Raw genomic sequence first — 23803 nt, forward strand, 5'->3', positions numbered from 1 at the left:
AATAGCTTCCTGCTGGCCCCACACTATGGTAGTTGTTGATCTGCTTTTGTAGCTGATGCATCTGATTTATGACTGCCACTCTTCCATTTTCCTTGAATGCTTGTTGAGCAATCTCCTAAGTGTGTGAACGTCAACACGGCTAACGTGGCACATTTGTAATGAGAGCGGTTTGTCAACAGAGGACGCTGGAGTTGGAGAGCTTGGTGGAGAAGAGCACAGAAACGCAACGCGATGGGGGCGGGGCGGACCCTGGCACGCACGTGGAGGCCGTGAGGCCTTGCCACCAGGTGGAGCAGGAGGCCGTGGCAGGAGTTGAGCAGAAGAAGATTTTACAAGAGGAGCACGAGGCAGCCTTGCAGGCCTTGTGTCAGCAGCACCGGGAAGAGGTGGAGAAGCTGCAAGCGTCTCATCTGGAAGAGCTCAAGTCGAAGGTGGAAGAAAATAAGTCCAAGTTCCAAGAGCACATTATGGACATGAATATGAAGCATATGCAGGTGCTTGAAAGTATGCAGGACGAACTGGAGAAGACCAGTTTTGACTTGGACGAAGTTAAACGAGTAAGGGATGAATTAGAAAGTAACTTAAAAATATTGAAAGATGATAAAACGGTGCAGCAGCAGCAGTTTGAGGAGCAGATACAGTTACAGAAAGAGCAACATGAGCAAGAGCTTGGCTCACGGCATGCAGAGGAGTTGCAGAAACTAAATGATAAAATAGCTGCGCTGGAGATGGAGAGGACAAACCTGGACTCTTCCCTGGCCGAAGCCAAAGCTGCAAGTCAGGCGGCTGCTGACGAGGCTCAACAGGAGGTCGTTCAGCTCAAGAATGAGTTCCAGCGAAAAGAGGAGGAGACGGTGGCGACGGTTGCAGAGGCGAATGGCAGGACGAGTAAACTGAGCGAGGATCTTGAGAACCTGAACAGGACCGTCGGCGAGAAGGATGAAGAACTTGCGTCTCTGAGACAACAGCTGTCCCAACGAGTAGAAGAACTCAATGTGCAGCTGGAGGAGCAGAAGAGAGTTCTAGAAGAGAGCATTGAAATGGCCAGGCAGCAGCATGACGTGCAAATCAAGGAGCGGGATGCAAAGTTGGATCTTTTCAAACAAAAGGGCAAAGAAATGCAGGAGAAATATAAAAAGAAGCTCTCGGATAAGGACACGAAGTTCAAGGAGGAAATAGGAAAGCTCAAGAGCGCTCTCGGCATGAAAGAGCAGGAGATGAGTGACATCATGAGCGATCACGCTCGAAAGAATTCCGAAGGAATGGACGACGCCCTGCTGAAGCTCGAGGCGACGCAGCGAGATCAATTGCAAGGTTTGGTGGCGAGACATGAGCAGGAGCTGGAAGAGGTGGGCAGGGGCTGGGAGGGCAGGCTCGGCCAGCAGGTGGAGGAATTGAGAGAGAAGCACGAGGTGGAACTGCAGGAGAAGGAGCAGATGGTGGCGCAACTGGAGAGCAAGATTGCCGATTTTGAAACGGAGAGGAAAATGACATCGGAGGAGTTGATCGTTGCGAGAGAAGAGCTTAAAGAAAGAGAAAATAAACTGCAGCTCCTGCAAGAGGAGGTTGTTCAAAAAAGCAGCAAGTTGGAGGAACTGGGGCTTAATCACGTGAAGATTATTGAAGAGAGCACGCTCGCCTTTCAGGCGAAAATAACAGCGGTGGAACAAGAATGCTCACAGCAAACTTCCAAATGTGAAGAACTAGAAAATGAGTTATCGAGAACAACGGTTAAGTTACAAGAGCTGGAGCAGGTTTACAAAGAACTTCAGGATCAGAGTAAAGAGAATCAACAAAAGATTGAAAATGCATGTGTTGAAAAAGAAGCAGAATTTAAAGAGGATGTTAAAAGACAGTGGACCTCCTCATGTTCTCGCCTGGAGGGGGAATTGAAAGGGCTAATGGATGGCTGCAGCGAGAGACTGTCACTGTCAGTCATTGCTGTTGGCCAACGACTTGAAAGCTGCAGAGACTTGACCGACAAATTGAAGGATGGCATCAAGTCCAGAGACCGCAAGTTAACCGACCTGGAAGTGCAGCTCGGGAACCTCCGTGAGCTGAACGAGCAGTTGCAGAAGGAGAGACAGGAGGAGCTGCTGCAGAGCTCGGGGAAGGACAACAGCCTGGAGCAGCTCACCCAGGAGCTGCGTGCAGCTTTGTCGGAGAAGCAGGAGTTGGAGAACAAGACGCTGAGTATCGCCAACAACCTGAGTGAAAGGGAAGCGTTCATTCAGCAGCTTCAGAAGAGCATGGAATATAACAACTCGGCTTCGAATGAAGTGGCAGAAAAGCTCAAGGAAACGGACTCCCGTATTATTAGCCTGGAGACGCAGAATCGCGACATGCAGGAACGACTTTCCGCCAGCATTAGCTTACAGGAAAAGGATGAACTCATAGCCCAGCTGGAGGAGATGCACACTGTCAAAGTGGAACAGTTTAAGAAAGAAGTAGGCGAGCTCTCTGTGGCTCTTTCTAAAGCATCAGAAGAGAAGGCAGGGGTCTGCACAAAGGTCGAATACTTGGAGGCAAAAATTGCTGAGATGCAGAAAGAAATTGAGACGTTGTTGACCCAAAAACAAACGGCAATTGAAGAACTCCAAAGTCAGGTCAAGGATCTTTTAGCAGAGCATGCAGCCAGTATTGCTGAGAAGAGTACTCTAATAGAGCAGCTGCATGTGGGTAAGCAGGAGCTAGAGAGGCAGCTTGTGGAGGTGCAGTCCTTGCTGAAGGAGAACGAACTGGAGAAGGACAAGCTCGCGAAGCAGCTGTGTAACACAGAGACGCAGCTGCTCCAGAGGCTGGAAGACACCAATGCTGAAAAAGAAAAAGTCTTCAAAGAGCTTGTGTCGCAGCTGGAAGAAACGAAGGCCAAATTGTCCTCCATTCAGAACCAAGCTGACTTTGCAAAGGCAGAAAACGAGAAAGTAATTCACGAGTTGAAAGAGGCACACGGCATAGCTGTGCAGGGCCAAAGAGAAGAAATCTCAAAGCTTCTTGGTGAGATTGAGGCCTTTAGATTAGGCGATGGGGAAGTGACCAACAAGGTGCGGGGATTCGAAACGGAGGTGCAAACGTTAAGGGCAGAACTTGTACAAAAGGAGACGGAATGGCAAAGAGCTATGGAGGAGATGAGGGAGACTAAAGACAAGGAGTTGTCAGCTCTTCAAGCGCGACTGACCGAGGAAAGCTCTGGCAAGCAGGAGTTGAAAAAGAAAGCTGAGCAAAGGATAACAGTTTTAAAACGACAGATGGAAGAAAAGGAGAAGATTGCTGCGGCCTTAGAGCTCAGAATAGAGGAATCGCAAAAGCAGGTCGGAGAGAAGGAAGCTGCTGTACGAGCGTTTGAGGAGAGAACAGCAGCTCTTCAGAATGCCCTTGAGGTAGAGAAGTCGAAGTTGGAGTCCACAGTGACCGAGAAAGGAGATTTGGCCGTTACATTAGAAAGTAAACTGAAGGAAACGGAGGCCGTAGTCGCGGAGAAAGAAACGATCAACAAGGAACTGGAGGCAAAGGTGGGTGATCTAGAGGCTGCTCTGAGAGACAAGGAAAAGCTGGATGTGAAGTTGAAGGACCTGGAGAGTAGCCTGCTCGACAAGGAAACCCTCCTGCAGAGCTACACTGCCGGAGCGGACGAGAAGGCGCGCTCAGACCACGACCTGCAGAGGCTGCTCGGTGACTTGAAGCAGCAGCAGCAGGAGCTGCACGGCAAACTGCAGGAAGCCGAGTCGGAGAAGAATCAGACGAAGAAGGAGGCCACTCGGCTTCAGAAGGACCTGCGGCTTCTGCGTAAGGAGCACCAGAAGGAGATTGATGTGATCAAGCAGGAAGCATTGAAGGAGGCTGCGGAGAAGTACAAGTACGTCTGTAGAGGGCTGTCTGGCCCCGCTTACTGAATGTTTTAAAATAGTACCTGTTGCAGATGTGGTCGGAGATCTATATAGATTCTAGATTTGAAGCTTTCGTGACTGCAAGGATTCGTGCTCTTAGGTTTTTTCGCTAAAGTCACGCAGGTGATTTGTAATTTTTCTTTTTATTTCTATTATTATTTCTATTATTTTTATTTTATATTTTTACCTACGTGACTTTACCGAAAAAAACCTAAGAGTATCTATATAGATGTGAATTATGTCTTAAAATTACAGCAAGAGATAGCAGATCACACATGTGTGTGATAGATGAAACATACATATTTAAACTTGTCACAGATTTACAACTATCCCTCAGTGTAAACATGGCCAGTTCCCACAGCGTAATTCACCCTGTCTGGGTTTTTTTTGTCGCTAGAACAGGCACTTCAATTTGGGTGCTTTTGACCAGGAGGAGAATATTTTTTTCTTCAACGTCACATTTCGCATGAGTGATGTTCGATAATAATACTTCGCTTCATTAGGCTGCTTGTATTTTATTTTAAAACGCGTGAGTGCAGAGTAAATTAGTGACAGCCTTCGATTTCTGTGCTTGCCGACTGCACCGTTGCAGGAACGATTTGGAAGACTTGCAGGTGCAGCACGGCTCGGCCATAAAGCAGCTGATCCGCGAATTCAACACGAAGATGTCGGAGAAGGAGCAGGAACTGGAGGCGGCCGTGAAAGAGGCCATGAGTGAGTCTGGCCCCATGCCTGCTGCAGCATGTGGCTCCTGTGACACTTTCAAAACGATTCCTTGCTTCCGACAGCAGTGTGTTCACGCGTTGGATTAGCCTATGTGTACCGGAAGACATTCTTACATGGTGAGCGAAGATGTATGTACGTACGTGTGTATGTTGAACGTCTTTCGCACCGTACGTAGCCAACCATGCTAATCGGAGGTGCGGGGGAAGGACAGCAAACTCAACACAACATGAGACGCAGCTGCCTGCCCAGACTTTACGTGGCATCCTAACATCGACTAAATCCCAACAGCAACATCCCTAATTTGGCTTCATATCATCAGTCTGTGGAGGCTCAATGCAGTCACTACTTGACTCTCTGCGTCAAGAGGTATTGGCTGCGAACTAACGAGCAGCGTCACCATTGAACGCGGTGCTACAATTCACCGTTACGTCAACTTGTGCCCCGAGGTTTTAAACCACGCGTTGGCCGTAGGGCACTGTTGGGGGGCGGGGGGGGCAGTAGCCCTTCTTGCTGTGAGACCTGCGATTGCCCGTGTGCCCAGACAAAGGTGAGGAGGTGGAGACGGAGCTGCTGCGTTTGCACAAGACCAAGGTTCAGGACCTGCTGGAGCAGCTGACAGAGAAAGATGCCCACATCACCCGCACTGCCCAAAAGTATGAAGAAATCGTGCAGGTAAAAACGCAAAGTACAAATTGTTTGTGGGGCCCCATGTGGCTGCAACAATCTGCGCAGTGATGGTATTCACCCCCTATGATGCTGAGTGGACAACGTAGCAACACAGCGTGTGGATAAAGCGATATTGTCACTTGCTGTGAATGATGAGAAATTCACCCAAGTCTGTGCACTCACTGTGTTTACGTTCCTTAATGGGTCATCATTTGCAGGAAGTGGTATAATTGAATAGTCCCCAAAGCGATCAGTAGAGAACATGTCCACATAGCCGCTGAAGCCCAAGGCAAGCAGGAGGCAGTGATGGCTACACTATACTGATGATTTCAAACAAGGATGAAGCCGGTCTACACTTGTCTCACTGTCCCGCTGCTGCCTAAAATATTGTTACGTGGCCACAATTTTGCCTCTTGAGCCGACGGTCTAAACAAACACGGCGGTATTTATCCAGAATCGGAATATTTATTCTGGAGAAATCCAATGAGCTATCAAGCTCTATTCTCACAGATGTGCAGCAAAAACGTTTGTACAAATGTCCGTTTATTGTACGTGATGGGAGGGAAGCGATGACGCTGGAGCGTGTGTGGACATGTGTACGCTGTGCGCGGTGCGGGGGGGCGGGGGTGTGCAGAGCCGGGACGAGGAGCACCAGCAGCAGGTGCGGGAGCTGCAGGCGGCGCTGCTCGCCCAGCAGGAGCAGCACCAGCAGAGGGAAGTTGCCCTGCAGGAGCACGCAGACCAGCTTGGCCTCAACTCCGCCCAGCAGGTGTGTCCCCACGGCACCGGGCTCTCGCTCCCTCGACGCTACGCACGACGCCTCGTCTGTTTCTATTTGATGTGTACCCTTGTCTATATACATACGAGAGCAGTTATCACCGTGAATTCCATTTTAATGTTTCTTTAACTTAATTGTGTTACGTGTCATTTGTCCAAGGCAATTTTTTTTCGGGATTTTTTTAAATGTATATTTGTGCAGTATTGCTTAATTCGTCTGTAACGCGATTCTTGTTTTTGCTTTCTCTAAATTATTTGGATGATTTTTCTTCAATTTATATTTGTTTCATTGTTGTACTTACTTTAATGTTCTTGCTATTGTAAATTTGGTGAGCCAGGTCACTCTGGAGAATGAGACTCTCCTCCTGGTCTCCTCAATTCTCACCGCCTGGTTAAACTAAATAAAGCTGAAACTTGGTGATCAGTCCACTTTGACGTGAAATCAATTACACAGGCCCTATAATATTACCCACAATGCCCTATGTACATATTTTATGTTAATCGCCGACCCATATTGAGTAAAATTGTATCTGTCTTGTCCTGTGTAACTTACTCTGTTAGGTTATCAACTTCGATAGTAAAACATCCAGTGGACAGCCTTGATACAGGTTGGGATGTTAGGTGAGCTTCAGCTTTATTAATGATCTAGGCCAAACTTATGCGGATTTATTCTCAGTGTTGTAGTTTGTATAGGAGCATTAAATACACAATCGTGTACTCAACAGTACATGCTCTACTTTCCTTCCAACGTTCCAAGTGACTTCTGGCAGTTGGACTCAAATGGAAGTGCACGTTTTTTCCCTTCTCGCCAATCATATCCGTCCAGGTTGCTCAGCGGTAGAGCGAGTTGGCTAACGATCAAAAGGTTGCGAGAGTTCAAATCCCGGTTGGGGGTTGACTCGGCTTATCGTACGTTCAGGATCATTAAAATAAGCACCACTTTGTAGTCAAGACAATTGCAGTGGTTAGCGGTGTACACTTGCCCACCATCATAGTAAAATGTGGAATTTCTGTCACTGGCTCAGGGCTGTAATCAGAGGATGAGCACTGCCTCACTGCTCATTTTAGCAGGAAATCACTTTGACCTGAACCCAGTCATGGCAAGGGAGTTGCCAGTACCCAACCTAAAGGTGTGCGTTTAAAGCAGCAGCAGCAGCACAGCAGCAGCACAGCAGCAGCAGCGCAGGTCCCGTCGAGTCACGAGAGCATTCGCGCAAGCGGCTGCATTGTTGTTGGCGTCTAGGGGACTAAATAACCTGTGACGCCCCTAACCACCAGACGTGTGACCTCAGCATTGGCCGCCTGTTGTTGCGCATGCTTACTTTACATGCGATGCGATGCCAGGAGATGAAAATGAAGCAGTATCTAAAGAAAAAGCTTCTGTCCATGAGTAATCTACAGCAGGTAGCCTGCTCCACCGATGCTTGGCAGTGTTGTCATTGTAAAACCACGTTCATCATCTTTGAATGCTTATTTCTTTTTAGTTGCTGCCAGTGCATGGGATGCAGCAGGTACTTTTATTTTCGTTTTGAGAGTTTTCTAAATTTTAGTTTGTCATGTAACCCATACGCATGGCTTCCCGATCAACAATCCAGAGATTCACGTGTAAATACCGCATGGGAAAATTTTCCAAAACGCCGTGCAGCTCATCGTGTCACTGGTATCGCTCACCACATCACCATCGTGTCGATCACATCACTCACCACTGACGTACTGTGCACCATCATGCCACTGACGTGCTTGCCGACTGTGTTTATTGACAGGACGTTCACAGGCAGAGCCAGACAGAAGTGGGAAATATGCAGGTACCACTGCATTTACACACTTGAAGCAAGCAATCTCTTCACAGACACCACAGTGTATGTAACACCACTGGCATAATCACATGTGACGTGACACAGCATTGCAATGAACTGAACTAAAGCTTTTTTAAAACTAAACAATTTTAACTTTTCCAGGTAAAGATTTACACAATGTCATTTTGCAATGAATCGTTGGTACAGGCAAGTCAGACTCGGACTTTATTACAGCTGGTGAGGTCCCATTAAGCTCCGTAGCACTTTTACGAGGACGACCGCAGCCCAAGGCCGAGGGCAGGCACGGCAGTTACGGACATTGCAGGGTGGGAATGTACAAACTATAAATAGCAACAACGAACGATATTTACACAAAATATGTCAAAACTTCCTGCAAACAGGAAAAACAATAAAGAGTGCTTGTATAGCAATCACAAAATAGTCTCGAAAGAAATGCTGTCATGGACGTATGTAAATAAACTGCGTGTGCAACGTCGGACAAATGAATTATGTCTTACTGCCATCCGACATCAGAGTCAACTTGCAGAGAAGACGACACTGCTTGCAGAGGCCCGGTTGCAGGAGCAGGAGTTCAAAGAAAAGGTAACAACAGCAACATCCCCGCAACACAAAGCAAGAATCCCAGCGTACGGGAAACATTTGGATAAAAAAAAACCTGCAGCCACGGGTGCCAATACCGCCACGCTGACAACAACTCTCCTCGCCACACATTCACTTGTGTGACACTCTGCCTTTCATCCATTACTTACATTAATCTTCTTTGGTATGGATTAATAACGGCAGATTAAATGTGTAATTTTAGATTTGTTATCCACTCGATTGTTCAGAAGGAGAGTGGATCTCGTCCATTCCCCCTTTGAACGAGTGAAGACGGCATCGGCGGCGGGGTGTTTACGATGCGGTTGATGGTTTGGGATTCGAGGCCGCACTCGCAGGCCGCCTAGTCTTTCCTACATTGATAACGCACACACTGTGATGGCTTCTGCAGTACAGATGGACGTACGTCTGTCTGTCGACGAGCGAGACCTCTGGAGGTGCGTTTCTAATGCGCTCGCTCGCGGTGTCCGTGCTGCAGATTCATTCCTTACAGGACCAGGTGAATGTTTACGAGAAGCGAATGGCTCTTCCGTTTGGGGCATCGTACACAGGTGGGCTTGCACCCCGTGGTCCCGTCACACTCGCACGTTCCTTGATGGCCTTCGTGGGCCGAGATGCACACACTGCCCACAACACTCGGTTGCCTTTATCCCTTGCCCAGTTGGAGTGAATAATACTGGTAGGAACCTCCTGGTTACACCAGCCCACAGGGGATTATTGTGTCCGTCCGTCCGTCGTGCATCCAAAAATGGGAGGGGTGGGGCTGGGTGGGGAGGGGCTGTGTGGAGAGGGTGGGGAGGGTGGGGAGGGGAGGGTGGGGAGGGTGGGGCTGGGTGGGGAGGGTGGGGCTGGGTGGGGAGGGTGGGGCTGGGTGGGGAGGGTGGGGCTGGGTGGGGAGGGTGGGGCTGGGTGGGGAGGGTGGGGCTGGGTGGGGAGGGTGGGGCTGGGTGGGGAGGGTGGGGCTGGGTGGGGAGGGTGGGGAGGGGAGGGTGGGGAGGGGCTGGGTGGGGAGGGGCTGGTCACCCCGTGGTGCCCTTATAAAACTCAACGTTTAACCTACTCACGCCGGCTTGTGCCCGCCCTCACAGTCGGGCATATTTGCGGAATACACCACGCCGCCGTTGACCCTGGCCATTGACCGAGCAACCCAACGTTCCTACCAGCTCCCTCCGCAGGACAATGTGTTTATTCTGACCAAGGTTACATGCTGTACTGAAAGTGTCCCTTTGTGTGTGTGTGCAGGCGCACATGGGAGTCATGATTTGTCGGGAGAGCCGACAGAGTTTGAGTACCTGCGGAAAGTACTATTCGAGTACATGATGGGGCGGGAGACTAAGGTATGTGGGTTGAGGATGCCGCACTTTCACCTGCAGGTGCCAGTGCTGATTCACTAAATCCACACAGCCATTCGGTCTGGCCAGGCAACGTCTGTTTTTACAAAACTCGTCACCCAGCAGCTGCGAAATGTTCTGGAAACATATATTATACTTTTCACTGCACTAATACTGATTATAACACATCGGATTGTGGAATATTGAAACGGTATACAATGGGTTATCTTGGTAGTATGAGTGCAATTTTTTTTGCTGGAGTGGAAAAGCTCTGTATTAATACCCCCTTAATGCTGAGCAGTTGGGGTGGGAGGACAACCTATGGATTACATTCATCGTCACCATACGTTGGCGTTTGACTAGACATTTCTGCACGCTGTGGTGTGTTGTGCGTTGGTGTGCACATTCACACAAACGCGTATCGCCAGTGCGCGCCGGTGGAAGTCGCTTCTCAGCCAGCCCTGGCTTCCCCTATAATTTGGCCTCTAATAGCGAAGAATTTCTTTTTTGAAATCCTTTATATTAAGTTCGCTTGCTTGCGTGCTTGCGGGCTTGCGTGCTTGCTTTCTTACGACCGTGCAAATCTTTCGGTCGTTTTTTAACACACTTCCCGTGATCCAATCGAGCTGACATTTTCCACACAGACTCGTTGTGCGTGACAATTAATTTTCGTGAAATTTTTTTTCCAAAATTTGACACTGTTTAGGGAATTTTTTTAAAATATATAATTTCCAATTGCTTAATGCTGGCAGACAATCATCTGACCCATAGGTGGCAGCCATCTCAAGCCAGAGGACGGAGAGGACTCTAGCCGCCACGCATATAAAGGATTTAGAGGGAAAAACTTAGTTTTTACGGGTTAATTTTTTTTGGGCTCTGCTCTCGCGCACTCAGGTTGCTTTTGCTCGTCTGCCATCTGCTTAGTCTCTCGCAGTCCCGTTTGTCAGAGCCAAATGCCGCATTCACCATTCTGCAGGACGGTTACCCCCGGCAGCTTTGTCTTTGAGTGAAACCACTGAAGATTCGAGCGCCAACACAAATCTTTTTGTGGCTGTGGTTTCCATTAGCATTGCGACACGTCGCTGCCTCTTGCACAGTTACAGTGGGGATGGCCGGGTAGAATGCAGTGGCTGCCGTTAAGAACCGTGCCTCCTCTGTTGAACTGCACTTAGGCACAGAGTAAGACGGGGCATGCTGTACAGAAAGAATCACTTTAGATTCTCAATATCCCTGCACCTGCAATTCCTGCTTGATTCCTGCTTGATCCATGTTCGCTCCCACAAACCACACCCGTTCTTACCTTGACGTGCACCCGCTCGCAAACACAACAGATCTCACTCGCTTGCACCGTTTTGCCCCCTCCCCATTAGCCGTGGTGCTGTATTACTCTGGTGCGTGTGAACGCCTATTGTAACAAAAGCTACTGCCTCACACCAGCCGTTCCCGTCTGGGAGTGAGAAGATGGCATTCGTGCTTCCATGTTGATTTTAAAGACTGGCGTTTCTTTGTACATTTTGCAATTACTCTGTTGTCATGATTAAAAACTGTAAGCAACACTTAGAAAATAACACTGAATTCATTGATGATAATTGAAATATGCAACCAGCCACCCAAGCCACAATGGCAATACCTGTTGTGATGCCATCCGAGTCTGAGACGGAAGCTGCTCCCTGGACACGTGGCAATGCCCACGTCATCGCTTGCCTCGTCACCGTTCATGCGTGTGGGTGTGTCGTAGACTCTGGCCAAAGTCATCACCACGGTGCTCAAGTTCACACCAGAGCACAGTCAGAAGGTGATGGAGCGCGAGGAGGCGCGTGCCACGGTGAGACACAAAGGCGGCGGCGCAATCGGCAGGTGGTGACGGGCCGTGCGTGTAGCCCCCTTCCACTGCTGTGCATATTCTAGATTTGAAGCTTTCGTGACTACAAGGATTTATACTCTAAGGTTCTTTCGGTAAAGTCACGTAGGTAATTTTTAAAAAATAATAATAGTAAAATAATGAATGAAAATAACTCGATTAAATCACGACGTTTCGGAGGCAACACAAGTCTCAGTCTTCAGGTGGGACCGTCACAGCCAAATTTCTCTTCACTTGATACAGTAAATTTAGCTGTGACGGTCCCACCTGAAGACGGAGACTTGTGTTGCCTCTGAAACGTCGTGATTTAATTGAGTTATTTTCATTCATTATAATTGTATTATTATACATATATATATATATTTTTACCTACCTGACTTTACCGAAAGAACCTAAGAGTATTCTAGATTTAAAGCTTTCGTGACTGCAAGGATTCATATTCTTAGGTTTTTTCGGTAAAGTCACGTAGGTAAAACATTAAAATTAATAAAAGTAAAATAAAATAAAATTAATAAAAAGTGTGCTGTACTTGGCCCTTCCCCATCTCCAACCATTATATATACGGAGTGGTAGCTCTTGTAATCTCTCATTTACTTGATACAGCTGTCGTGGCTGTGACGGTTCCACCTGAAGACGGAAGCTTGTGTTGCCTCCGAAACGTCGTGATTTTTATTTTATTTTACTTTTATTAATTTTAATGTTTTACCTACGTGACTTTACCGAAAAAACCTAAGAATATGAACCTAAGAGTATGCTGTGCATATGCCTGAGCGTGTCGTTGTGGCGTGTCCGCACACCAGCTTGGATGCGTGTGTTCACGCCCTTGTGTGCTGTCATCGTTATACTCGTGGGTAAGCGTGCGAGTGCTGGAAATTTTCGGTAGAAGTCCTTCCTCCGCCCTCCTTACAAACCCCTTGCTTGCCGAATTGATGGCTTCCGTGCCACAACTCTCCACAAGACATTTCTTGAGCCCTACTACACGTGATCGTGTTGGTTTCCTACATTGTAACCCACTTATATGCCTTGTTCTTTCCGAGTATATTTAAATCCAGGTTCTCAGGAAACATAATTTTTAAAGGGCTTCTGATATGCAGCTTGAGTTCAGTTGTGTTTAACAAAAGTATTTAATATTTGCATCACTAATTGGCACAATGTTTTGTGAAAATGAAGTATTGCGATTTCAAATAATTTAGCATGCACTAATGCATACAGTGCTCCATATTTTGTGAATATAAAGAAATGGGGTCTTTGCTGGCAAGGGCTGCAAGAAGGCATTGTGTGTGTCTGCTCATCAAGGCCTTCACTCAGGCCTAGTCTCCTTTAACACTGTTGAACGTGGCTTCCACTGACCATGAGCACCACCCAGCCCCCCTCGATAGCTCCTGCCGTACATGCAGGCGATGGCCGACAGCTTCCTTGACCTTCCCGATTATTGCCAATTTGCCCATTTTGCAGACATGGCTAATGACCAAGGTGCACCTCCTGCATGGGAGTGAAAGCCACGTTGGCAGATATTAGAATGAGCGGGACGGAAGTTCATTTTTGAAAGAGGGCAATCGAGTAAACGTTGTGCATGTTCACACAAATATGAATAAGTATTGCCCGATTTTTTAAAAAAATGAACACATTTGTGCTGTAGTCTGCTTGCGAGGGGCGTGCCTCGGGAGTGGCTCCCTGGCCGACCCTCCTCGTTGGCGCTTAACTTGCTGTCCTGTGTGCCCCCAGTTTGCCGTTTACCCACGGTGAGGGCCGTTTGTCTTGGTGAGTGGCTTTCCGCCTTGCTTGTATTAACGCATTAGCATTTAGAAGCTGTCATGTTTGAATAACAAGAGCCACCTGAAAATAAAATGACAACAATGGAGGCACCCCATGCTTGCCTAGCTCGCGTTGGTAATGAAAATAAAAACCTCAGCGGTTGCTCATTTGGGTTAAGTGGCTTGTATATGGATCGTTAAAACAGCGAGGTCGCTGCTCTTCTTGATGAAAGTGTTGCGCCAAGCGCAAGAATCCGATATCCTGCAAATGTTTGCCTTCTGCTGGGCAATCTCAGCCAAGCAGCAGGGCCAAGCAAGCATGCGGGTGCCAGCGAGTTTTTGGCCGATGTCATTAACTACCCCTCACGACTCTCTTGTGTGTGACAGAAGTGGCGCCTATGAGGAGGGATTGGCTCGAGACCACCATCCTGCACTCCCTTCACCTACTCGACAACACAACCTCACCCCTCCCCCCCCCACCACTAAACTGTCAGCAGCCACACGCACGCACGTCACGGCTGTCACGTGTGGCCGCAGCATACTGTAGACGCGATACGCAGGACTTGAATGCAGAACACTAAACCACTGGCTCGACACCCTCCAGCTTTCCAAGACAGACGAGTCTGCAGGAGCAGAATTGCACCATGGGCCACCTGCCACCACAGAGAAGTGCATTTCACGTATGAGCTGTGGTGGAGAGAGGTGGGCCATGATGGGCTGTGGGAACTGGAGTGGGACTACTGATCTAAAGCTATGCAGATGAGGTTTTCGGTTTTTTTGGGGTAAGGGTATTTGTTTTTTGGCATAATGTAAAGAGTTGTATATGGCAGGTTGCTTTGTGGAGCAGCAGTGGGTGATTGGCCCGTGATTGTGCAATATGCAGATGTTGCTTTAAGTGAGCAGCTGCCTTGTGTAGCAGCTGTCCAACACATGCTGTGCCTTGGTGATGGTTGCTGCTGCTCTGGTGACTGTACACTGCTTGCCATCCCAAATTGCGAAAGGTATTTATGGTGGAACTGCATGACACCTGTACTTGGAAAGCAGGAGTTGGCATTGAGATGCTTTTGGGTGTATATAATGGATGGCTTCTCGATAAGTGTATTTGTAATGTATGGTGATGGATTGAATGAAATGTTTATTCAGATTTCAAAAGTTTGTATAAACTTTTATTTGGAAATTACTCGAAGTTGAATCGTTCTTTTATGCACTTCACACTGCACAGCAATGAGTGAGCAAACCTGATTTATATGCCATATATTTAAATCATAGCATTTATTTTACGATCGACGTTCATGTTATTGCCTTGTAAATCTCACTGTTAATCCAACGGGACGTTTCATGCGGTGATCATGACCGGACAGTAAATTACATTTATCTAAACAGCAAAAGAGTTTTGTGCAAATGAAGCTTGAATAACGACTATCCACGTGAAATGTCCCAATAAGTCATTGTCATTAAAGCCCACGGATACTTGCTTTCTGAACAGATGTCATAAGTGACCCGAGGCTAAATCGCTGCACGTGTGAAACGGCTGCTGTGGCAGACCGTCGTGAGCAGCGTGAGAGTGCGTGGAGCTAAGTGCTGTGACGTCCAGATGGGCGTGCGGCTGATGTCCCCCACCGAGGATCATCCCCCCCCCCCCCCCATGTGCTGTTGTGGTCTCCTGAGAAGGAGCTGCAAAGGTAACCACGTCGCTCCCATGGGGGCCTCCGTGGCAAAATGTGTGAACTTGCCACTGACATTTAAACCGGGCTCCAAGTCCAGTAAACACTCCAATCTATGTTTGGTTGCTATGATTTTACCTGCTCATAACAATTCAAAAATAGCGGTTTTATATATATATACAAATTTGCCCTATTTTTAAAGTGCCTTTGGGAAAAGTGTTTTTTTTGTTTCACAAAACCTTTCCAAAGCAGTCCTTACTGCTTAAAAAGTGTGGTTTTAGCCTTGCCCGTTCATCAATGCGAGCCACCAGGAGCTGGTACCTGTCCCTACCACTCCCTGGCTTCCTCTTGGTCTCAGCATTGTGCTTCCCTCAACAGGTCCGCTCCCATAATCCTTTGTGCAAGTATCACAAGCAGTTGCATTTCATGGCAGCGTCTTCATCATCATGGCCAAGGGAGCAGCCATACAGCGTCACGAGGCGAGTGTGAACCCTGCAATAAAAACCACAGCGGTGCAAGTTGTCGGTGAACGTGCCCATCCGCGCAGAATGTGCGAGAACCAATAACAAGTATAACCCGTAAAAACAAAGTTTTTCACTATAAATCCTTTATATGCGTGGCGGCTAGAGTCCTCTCGTCCTCTGGCTTGAGATGGCTGCCACCTATGGGTCAGATAACTGCATGGCACCATTAAGCAATTGATAATTAAATATAATTTTTTTGTCCTAAAAAGTAAAATTTTGGAATTTTTTTTCAGGAACATTAATTGTCACGCACAACGAGTCTGTGTGCAAAATGTCAGCTCGATTGGATCACGGGAAGTGGGTTAAAAAACGACCGAAAGATTTGCACGGTCGTAAGCAAGCAAGCGAACTTAATATAAAGGATTTAAAAATGGCAAGGCGGTAACCGAGAGTATGCCGTGCAGTGAATGTGCTGCTGGCTCTGACGAGTGCTGGCAGCCACAGCGGACCTGATGTGCACTTCACCAGTCTCTTCTAGCAGCACACCGTCCACGTTCCAGAAGCAGCGCCCGTCTGTGGCCGCCCCGGCGGTCTCGCCCTCCCCATCTCCCCACCGAGAGGAGCCGTCCTCCCCAGACGGGTGACCTCTAGGGGTCACGCGCACCGCCTGCACCGCCATGCTGTCCACAAACGGTGGGTTCGGCTGCACGGAGAGAACACAATGTACGCATGGCCACCTCGTGGAGTGGAGGTCGCTCGCCAAACGCAAAGCGTCCAGGTAGGGAAAAGCCACGCGAGTTGCGTGTGCGCAGCTCCGCGCTTGTGTGCGGGCCGACCATGCCCAAGCTGCGCTGCCCCGCAGCACGGTGCAAAGATACCTGCGCTTTGGAGCTGCCGAAACGTTTCAGGTACTTGACGAAATGAGCACGAGTCGTGCTGCGCACGGCGATCAGCGACATGCTGCCGTCATCCAGCCTGCAACCACAGCATATGCGTGCAGCTCACACCTGGGTGGACAGCAGCAGCAGCAGCAGCGCTATATTCCTAACATTAGTGACACTCAACGTGTAACAACAGCCGCAGTGGACAATCCGGAAACAAAACAAAACTAATACTGCGGATATCAGTCCAATATCTGGCCTTGTTATTTTGACCAGGACCATCGCTGCCCGGCGCCGTTCCTCTGCGGCAACCCCCCACCGTCTGGAACGCCATCCCGCTGCACGTTTGTAGCAGCAGCGTTTAATCTACACCGACTTTTACAGAGGCACTTCAAGGCCACACTTCTTTCACCCGACTTTCGAGTGCCACCGAGCTTGGCTCCGCTTGTTACAAATGACATTATTGTTCTCACTAAATTAAACTACTAAAATGTTAAGGAAACTATCGCCAAGTAACGTCGGCCACGAGCATCCAACCTGCAGGAAGTATATTCTTGCTTCTTTCGGTAAAGTCACGTAGAAGGGAAATCATCAAATTATAAAAATATAAAACAATAAAAAAACAGAAAGTAGTCGATGCATCACCAGGCACCCCACAATGAAAGTGATCGATATGACTTTGGGAGTGAAGGAACCGTCCACACGCGGTTGCGCGCGCGAGTTGGTGTGTGCGTTCGTTACAGCGTGTCGGGAGCCAGTCCGCGGGGAGCGACGGCACAGCGACAGGGCACCGCCGCCACGGTCACGTTGAGGAAGTCCCCGCTCGTGTGAAGCCACAGCGGCCCAGATGCGTCTTCTCCCGTTGCGCCAACCTGCGCACCGCCGGCTGCGCCGACATTGCAGATGCGCGCGGCGGACAAGGGCAGCTGCAGCTACCTGGGCCACCCACAGCAACACAACACCCCCCCCCCCCCCCACTATGCGCACCACCCACCCACACCCCACTCACAATGGCAGTGCACGCAAACTCTACTTACGAATCTTTGCAGATGAATCCCACCTCTTGAGTGCCCTACGCAACAAAACGAAAAGCCGGTGAAAGAATGGGCAACGGCTGGTTCGTGTGTTACGAGTGGCATTTACAATAATAGCGCTTTGGCAGCAATACAAAAGGCGGCTTACCGTGCACCTTCTGCTGTCTGTCCTGACGCACCTTCACTCGCGGGCAGAAAGCCGATCTCGCAGTCCACTGGCCTGGAAGGGAACAATCCCTCCCCCCCCCCTCATTAGCTGCACCTTCTGGAATTACACGCGGTTGCCCTGGCCACTAGCAACAACACGGCGAGGGCAAAATGGGATGCACAGATTTGGCACACAAAGCACTGGAGCAGAGTAACTGGATATTGATCACTCGCACGAGTTAATGACGGACGCACGTCAACGTTTGCAACCGGCAGGGCTTACGTCGGATGACCCCATTCACGTTAATAAATAAAATGGCACGTGGTCATCTGTTAAGACATCCACAAAATGGTTAAGGATCTGCGAATCCAGATAAACTAACCCATGACGGGGGACTGGAGGTGCTCAGGCGACGAAGAGCCCCGTGCTCAAAACTACGAGTGCGGTCGCCGTTCCTTTCCTCGCTGGGGTGTCAACGTTGGGGCAAAGGGGCGGGGGGCAGGGCCCCCCCTTCCCACCTTAAACTGGCCAGAGCCTTGAGGACCGCAAAGTCCCTCCTCTGGTTGGGCGGCATCCAGCGGTGCCGCTCGGCTATCGCCAGGCTTCTCCCGCCGAAGCCCAGCATGGCGGAGAAGCCAAAGCGGAGCAATCGGCCCCGCACGGCCAGGGAGCACACGTCCACCGGTAGCAGGTGGCCTGCAGGAGGGACGTTACGATCATAGCGCGCGGAGGTACGCGTTGGACCTTAACGCCCCACAGCCTCTTCCCCATCGCGCCTCTCCGCACGATAGTTTCATCGCGCGGCCGAAGGGAATGTCCAAGGCACTGCACGAATGGGGTCAAACGCCAACGGCTGACCTAGGATGATGTGCAGCGAAGCCGTGGCAGCGTGGCTCGTCCCGTGCATGGAGAACGCCACAACGTCCGTCGACCCTGCGCGCAAAAACACAAAAAACGCAACGTGGCTCTTGATCGTACGGATCGCTTTGGCAGCACATTTTTTGATGGCCACGATGGCACGCGACCACAAATAACAAAACGCACGTGGAACACGTGGCACCACACGGCGCGATAGCCCACATGGCAAACTCCCAATACTGAAATCGGGAAGCAGCTGTTCGTACATTCGCCAGGGCGGTGCAAACCTGCGGGAATGATGCCGATGGGCAAGTGAGTGGGCGCTGGCGTGAAGGCCCCGTCGGGGTCCGTGCCGACATCACGCTGAGCGCGCAAGAGCAGCCCGTTCACCACCTCCGCCACCGTGCCGTCCCCACCCACACACACCACACTGTGGACGGATGCATGCAACGCTGCGAAATACATCAACAATGTACACCACACACACACACGCGCTTGCTGCATTGCAATGTGAACAAATGCACACCACGCCGGATGCATACACCATTAGCGGGGTTGGCTACGTACCCTTTGTGATGATGAGTGCAGTGAATTAAACAACGACAGATATACGGCAATTCACGAGTCAGGACCGATAGCACCCCCACAAGTTGAGCTCATTTCACGATACACCGACGGCGCACAAGAACTACGCCATGTGACCTCTTACCGAGCCACGTGGTCTCGCGAGTGTCAGCAAAGCGCCGCTTATTAAAACTACCGCTATGGGGGGGGGGGGGGCAAGTGGGGGGCTGAGGACCGCCCGGGGGGTGTGGAGGGCAAAAGAGGAAATTCGCCCAGGGCCCCCCCCCCCTCCTCGCACAAAAAAACGACGCCACACAACAGGCCTCCTTCATCTGGCTCATTAACAAGTCTCCCCGCCCTCCCTCCCACGTCGCATTCTGCCCCAGGCCGCCAGGAACCTCTGGGCGACCCTGCTCGAGGAGCACCGCAAACGCCACCACGAGCGGCACGAGGCGGCACGAGGCGGCCTGTGCCGGCAGCGGGGGAGGTGGCCGGGCGCTGCGGAGGTGGGGGGGGGGGGGCCCTGACCCCCACGGTTCGTAGGTGGTGGCCAGGGCGAGAAAAGGGCACAGCGCAGGCAGAGCGCAGACAGTGCAGGCAGAGTGCAGGCAGAGTGCAGGCAGAGCGCAGACAGTGCAGGCAGAGTGCAGGCAGAGCGCAGGCAGAGCGCAGGCAGAGTGTACACGTTTCAGCCATTGGGTACAACCGCAAGCCCCAGCCCCATTCACCACCCACACAATGCTGCTACATTGACACTTGACTCATGCGCTTTAACAGCACACTAGGTAAACATTAAGCTTGTTCCACTTCGACAAAATAACCTTGCCGTGTTCTTTTTTTTTTCTTACAAGCACTGGACAGAAGATGTGACACCACGATGTTTTACGTACGTTTAGAGTAAATATATCATGATGCCGAGTATTACATTCAACGAACGAACACCGATCAATGAATTAAATTGGTGTAGAATAATACCGTATAGTCTTATGTTCACGGATATAGCCGTTATGCGTCGTTACCAAAAAGCCATTGGCATTGCATTCACTTTACAGTTAAAAAGCTCACGCGGTGAAACTGCTCACCCGTCAAAGCCGGTGAGGTCGCAAGTCTGAAGTTCAGCCAAGGCATGCCCTTCCCTCTCCGTCACTGTCCAGCAAGAGGAGAGACACACTTTTAACAGCCACAGCAGCATAATGCATGAACTAAAATCTAAACGATTTAAAGCTTTCGTGACTGCAGGGATTCATCTTCTTGGTTCTTTCGGTAAAGTCACTTAGAAGGGAAATAATAAAATAATAAAACATAATAAAATACAATTCTCACGACGTTTTGGCCACAACGCAAGCAGCCGTCCTCAGGTGTCTTTCCGACAGTCCTGTTCTTCACCTGAGGATGGCTGCTTGCGTTGTGGCCGAAACGTCGTGAGAATTGTATTTTATAATGTTTTATTATTTTATTATTTCCCTTCTACGTGACTTTACCGAAAGAATCAAGAAGATAAAATCTAAACGATTTTTATTTTAGCAGGTAAGGCCCACTGAGCCATTTCGCTCTCTTTGTTAGAAGCAACCTGGCCACAAACGATAGCCCAATGAAATGGCTTGTCACGTGGACATTTATAGCAGCTAAATACAACTCTAATTGCGTGTTTCTAAACGTGGAGGGAAAAACCGGAGGACCCAGATGAAAAATCTCCACAAGCAAGAGGAGAGAGACACGCAAAACTCCAAATATACAGGCGGCAGGGTCGGGATCTAGCCCACACGAGGTCCTGCATGCCAGGTTGTGGTGTTGTAGTTGACATCTCTCCAACGCGGCACACACAACCCTGACGCGAACTGTTTTGTGTATAATTGTGTCATAATAATTAACCACTAATTCCCCACAGCGATTGTCATTGTTTGAGGTGAGGTTTCAAGAAATCATTTGCCTCATTTTTTCCCATCTTGTTTCTTCTATCTTGTTAACTCCCTTAGATCAATCTAACAGCATAACATTTGCATAAATCGTAAATAAATTATTCAAGCGCACAATTTGATGTGCACATCATTCTGAGAGTCTGATTTAAGTAATTGGTGCATCGCTAAATGCCTACTATCCATTAACCATAGCTCCTAACGCTATCCCAGCTCCAACCTTTAACCTTCCATTGCACGTGTCAATGCGTAGTGTTCGTATGAATTGGCGTTAAAGATTAACAGCTGCATCAAATATTAATCGCCAAAGGGAACCCAATGGTAGCCGATTTTTAAATCAACCAATCTTTATTTGACGTGCTAATATCGCTCTCAACAAGTAGGCCTCGGTGCACATTTAACAAACTGAACAATAACCTGCACGGTGACCTCAACGTTGACCTCAACGTAAAGGTCACGATACCAGGGGGGCATGGTCACGCGCGGGCTGAGCGAGCGACCTTGCGGTGTCCGCATTGCACCGTGCGCCCTTCACGGTAAAATGGATCCATGTGGCAGATTACAAAACACACTTCACGCAAATTTGCTACGGGCATGTAGCCCTGCAAGCACCATACATGGACTCAATGGTGGACGTTTCGGGCTGTGGCCCTCATTCAGTGTTGTTGACGAGTGTGCCGAGTTGTTTAGGGTGCGTGTGTGCACCACGGTCAACGCAGCAGCGTCATCAACATCATTTGTTGTTTCTAGATTTGAAGTTTTCGTGACTGCAAGGATCCATACACTTTGGTTTTTTCGGCGAAGTCACGTGGGTAAAAAATATAAAATAAATAAAAATTTAAAACAAATAAATTAAATCACGACGTTTCGGGCGCAACACAAGCGTCCTTCTTCAGGTGTTTGTGCTTTCGCTACGTTGTCCCCACCTGCCCGAAACGTCGTGATTTAATGTATTTGTTTTAATTTTTAATTTATTATATATTTTTTTACCTACGTGACTTTACCGAAAAAAACAAAGAATATCATTTGTTGTACTGTGCATGCAAAGGCTCTGCTCATCTTCATTGAACACAACACATACACACGATGACAAACATTTTTTGTAATACATAGTAATTCTTATTTTAGTTTTAATATATATTATGCTCGTTTTCCCAGGAAATCTTCAGCGAGTCTTAGGACTTTCTCAGAAGGGCCGTGCCAAGCTTTCGCAGCGTGGGCCAATGTTGCCGCTGTGTGCGATCCCATCCCAGGAATTTTGCTGGATTTTTTTTTTAATCTGGATATTTGGACAATACCAATTATATATCGTGTGGGTGTAGCTCTTTTAGCTTCGGGGAGGAAACTGTAAAACCCAGGGGAAGACACACAAACCCCATGCAGAAAGGTGCCCGAGTCGGCAATTGTACTTAGGCCCCTTCTTTCTTGCTGTGATTCACAGCCAGAAGTATACCACCCTGCCACCCATATCATTGGCGATGTGCAGTTAAGGGAAGAACAGTGGCGCCGTGTACCTAACGACGCAAGTTCCATTCCCAGCCACATTCGTGACGGGTGACACTGTATGGCAACTGGTGGTCGTTCCACCACCATCTTTGCACCAGCCTGCACTTGCGGCGTGGTGAGCTATGGGCAAATAACCCCCACGTTGACGCATGCGGCATGAGAAGGCCTTCATCCAGCAGTCGATTGACAAAAGGGCTGTACATTCACTCATACCTATTTAAAACCGTGTAAATCTATCTCAACATTTTAACGAGACATTCAACTATTTATCCAGTGACTCACTCGGCTGTCCAACGCGGTCAATTCCTGACACGTCAGCGTGTATCCCTCGCAGAGTTTTTCACCATGAAGTTCAACTTAAAAAAAAGTATAACCCGTAAAAACAAAGTTTTTCACTATAAATCCTTTATATGCATGGCGGTTAGAGTCCTCTCGTCCTCTGGCTTGAGATGGCTGCCACCTATGGGTCAGATGATTGCATGGCACCATTAAGCAATTGGTAATTAAATATAATATTTTTGTCCTAAAAAGTAAAATTTTGGAATTTTTTTTCACGAACATTAATTGTCACGCACAACGAGTCTGTGTGGAAAATGTCAGCTCGATTGGATCACGGGAAGTGGGTTAAAAAACGACCGAAAGATTTGCACGGTCCTAAGCAAGCAAGCAAACTTAATATAAAGGATTTAAAAACCTCCCTTGTACACTTGTAACGCACGGTGCGCGGTATAACAACGCAGGCCTCGTCCAGACAGCGAACGCCAACAACGTGGAGTGCGCGCACGCAGGCGTCTCCCCGGAGCAGACCCGCTCACCGATGAGGTGCGTTCCGATGTCGGCCAGTTTGAACAGCGGCTCCACTCGCGACGCGAACAGCTCCGGCGCTTCCTTGCGGTGGCTCTGGGGGTTGACGAACACCAGCAGCCTCCTGGGCCGCTCGGGGAAGCCTGACAACAACAACAACAACAAAAAGACAAATATCCCCCCCCCCCGTATAGCCTTAAGAAACAGTTGGGGCAAGTGCTATTAGCGAGAAGCAGTTATGATGAAGGCCGGCATGGCACACGAGGGGGTGGGTGGCCAGCACCACGCCCGGCCGCCTTCGTCTCCCCAGTGGTGATGTTTACATACTGCACGAACTACTCATTTGAGGCCGAGTCGACCCAGGGGAGGCCCAGAAACGGTTCAGATAATCGTCACTGGTGTTGGCCGGGAACGGGAATGGAACCTGGGTCACCGAGTTTGTGGCACAGCGCGCTAACCACTACGCTGCCGCTCCGCACACAGCCAAGCCACTCTCACCACCCACAGCATCTCATCGTGTACGCTTTTCTCCGTCTCTCACCCCACCC

At 49.1% G+C, this 23803-nt stretch overlaps 2 protein-coding genes across 6 annotated transcripts in view; one reads left to right on the forward strand and one right to left on the reverse strand.

Moving 5' to 3' along the window:
- GOLGA4 (golgin A4) overlaps positions 1 to 14596 on the forward strand; it is a 26404-nt gene extending 11808 nt beyond the window's left edge. For 2 of the 4 annotated variants that reach the window (XM_078602682.1, XM_078602906.1), the window contains 12 exons: positions 180 to 3856; positions 4480 to 4601; positions 5155 to 5285; positions 5914 to 6048; positions 7541 to 7567; positions 7820 to 7861; positions 8387 to 8455; positions 8949 to 9021; positions 9713 to 9807; positions 11540 to 11626; positions 13388 to 13423; positions 13804 to 14596. In XM_078602682.1, coding sequence (XP_078458808.1) covers positions 180 to 3856; positions 4480 to 4601; positions 5155 to 5285; positions 5914 to 6048; positions 7541 to 7567; positions 7820 to 7861; positions 8387 to 8455; positions 8949 to 9021; positions 9713 to 9807; positions 11540 to 11626; positions 13388 to 13408 — 4479 coding nt within the window. In that variant the 3' untranslated portion in view covers positions 13409 to 13423; positions 13804 to 14596. The remainder of the gene's footprint in view (positions 1 to 179; positions 3857 to 4479; positions 4602 to 5154; positions 5286 to 5913; positions 6049 to 7540; positions 7568 to 7819; positions 7862 to 8386; positions 8456 to 8948; positions 9022 to 9712; positions 9808 to 11539; positions 11627 to 13387; positions 13424 to 13803) is intronic. The other 2 variants (XM_078602750.1, XM_078602829.1) reach the window with 2 other exon arrangements.
- CERKL (CERK like autophagy regulator) overlaps positions 14561 to 23803 on the reverse strand; it is a 17183-nt gene continuing 7940 nt past the window's right edge. Inside the window, exons 3-13 of one of the 2 annotated variants that reach the window (XM_078603030.1) lie at positions 23267 to 23398; positions 20112 to 20175; positions 18753 to 18895; positions 18466 to 18540; positions 18126 to 18303; positions 17608 to 17679; positions 17463 to 17497; positions 17167 to 17311; positions 16423 to 16519; positions 16054 to 16247; positions 14561 to 15572 (exon numbers count right to left, since the gene is read on the reverse strand). In XM_078603030.1, coding sequence (XP_078459156.1) covers positions 15488 to 15572; positions 16054 to 16247; positions 16423 to 16519; positions 17167 to 17311; positions 17463 to 17497; positions 17608 to 17679; positions 18126 to 18303; positions 18466 to 18540; positions 18753 to 18895; positions 20112 to 20175; positions 23267 to 23398 — 1220 coding nt within the window. In that variant the 3' untranslated portion in view covers positions 14561 to 15487. The remainder of the gene's footprint in view (positions 15573 to 16053; positions 16248 to 16422; positions 16520 to 17166; positions 17312 to 17462; positions 17498 to 17607; positions 17680 to 18125; positions 18304 to 18465; positions 18541 to 18752; positions 18896 to 20111; positions 20176 to 23266; positions 23399 to 23803) is intronic. The other variant, XM_078603102.1, reaches the window with a different exon arrangement.

This window comes from Lampetra planeri, chromosome 1, assembly GCF_965212315.1.
Source record: "Lampetra planeri chromosome 1, kcLamPlan1.2.h2, whole genome shotgun sequence".
Lineage (NCBI taxonomy): Eukaryota > Metazoa > Chordata > Hyperoartia > Petromyzontiformes > Petromyzontidae > Lampetra > Lampetra planeri.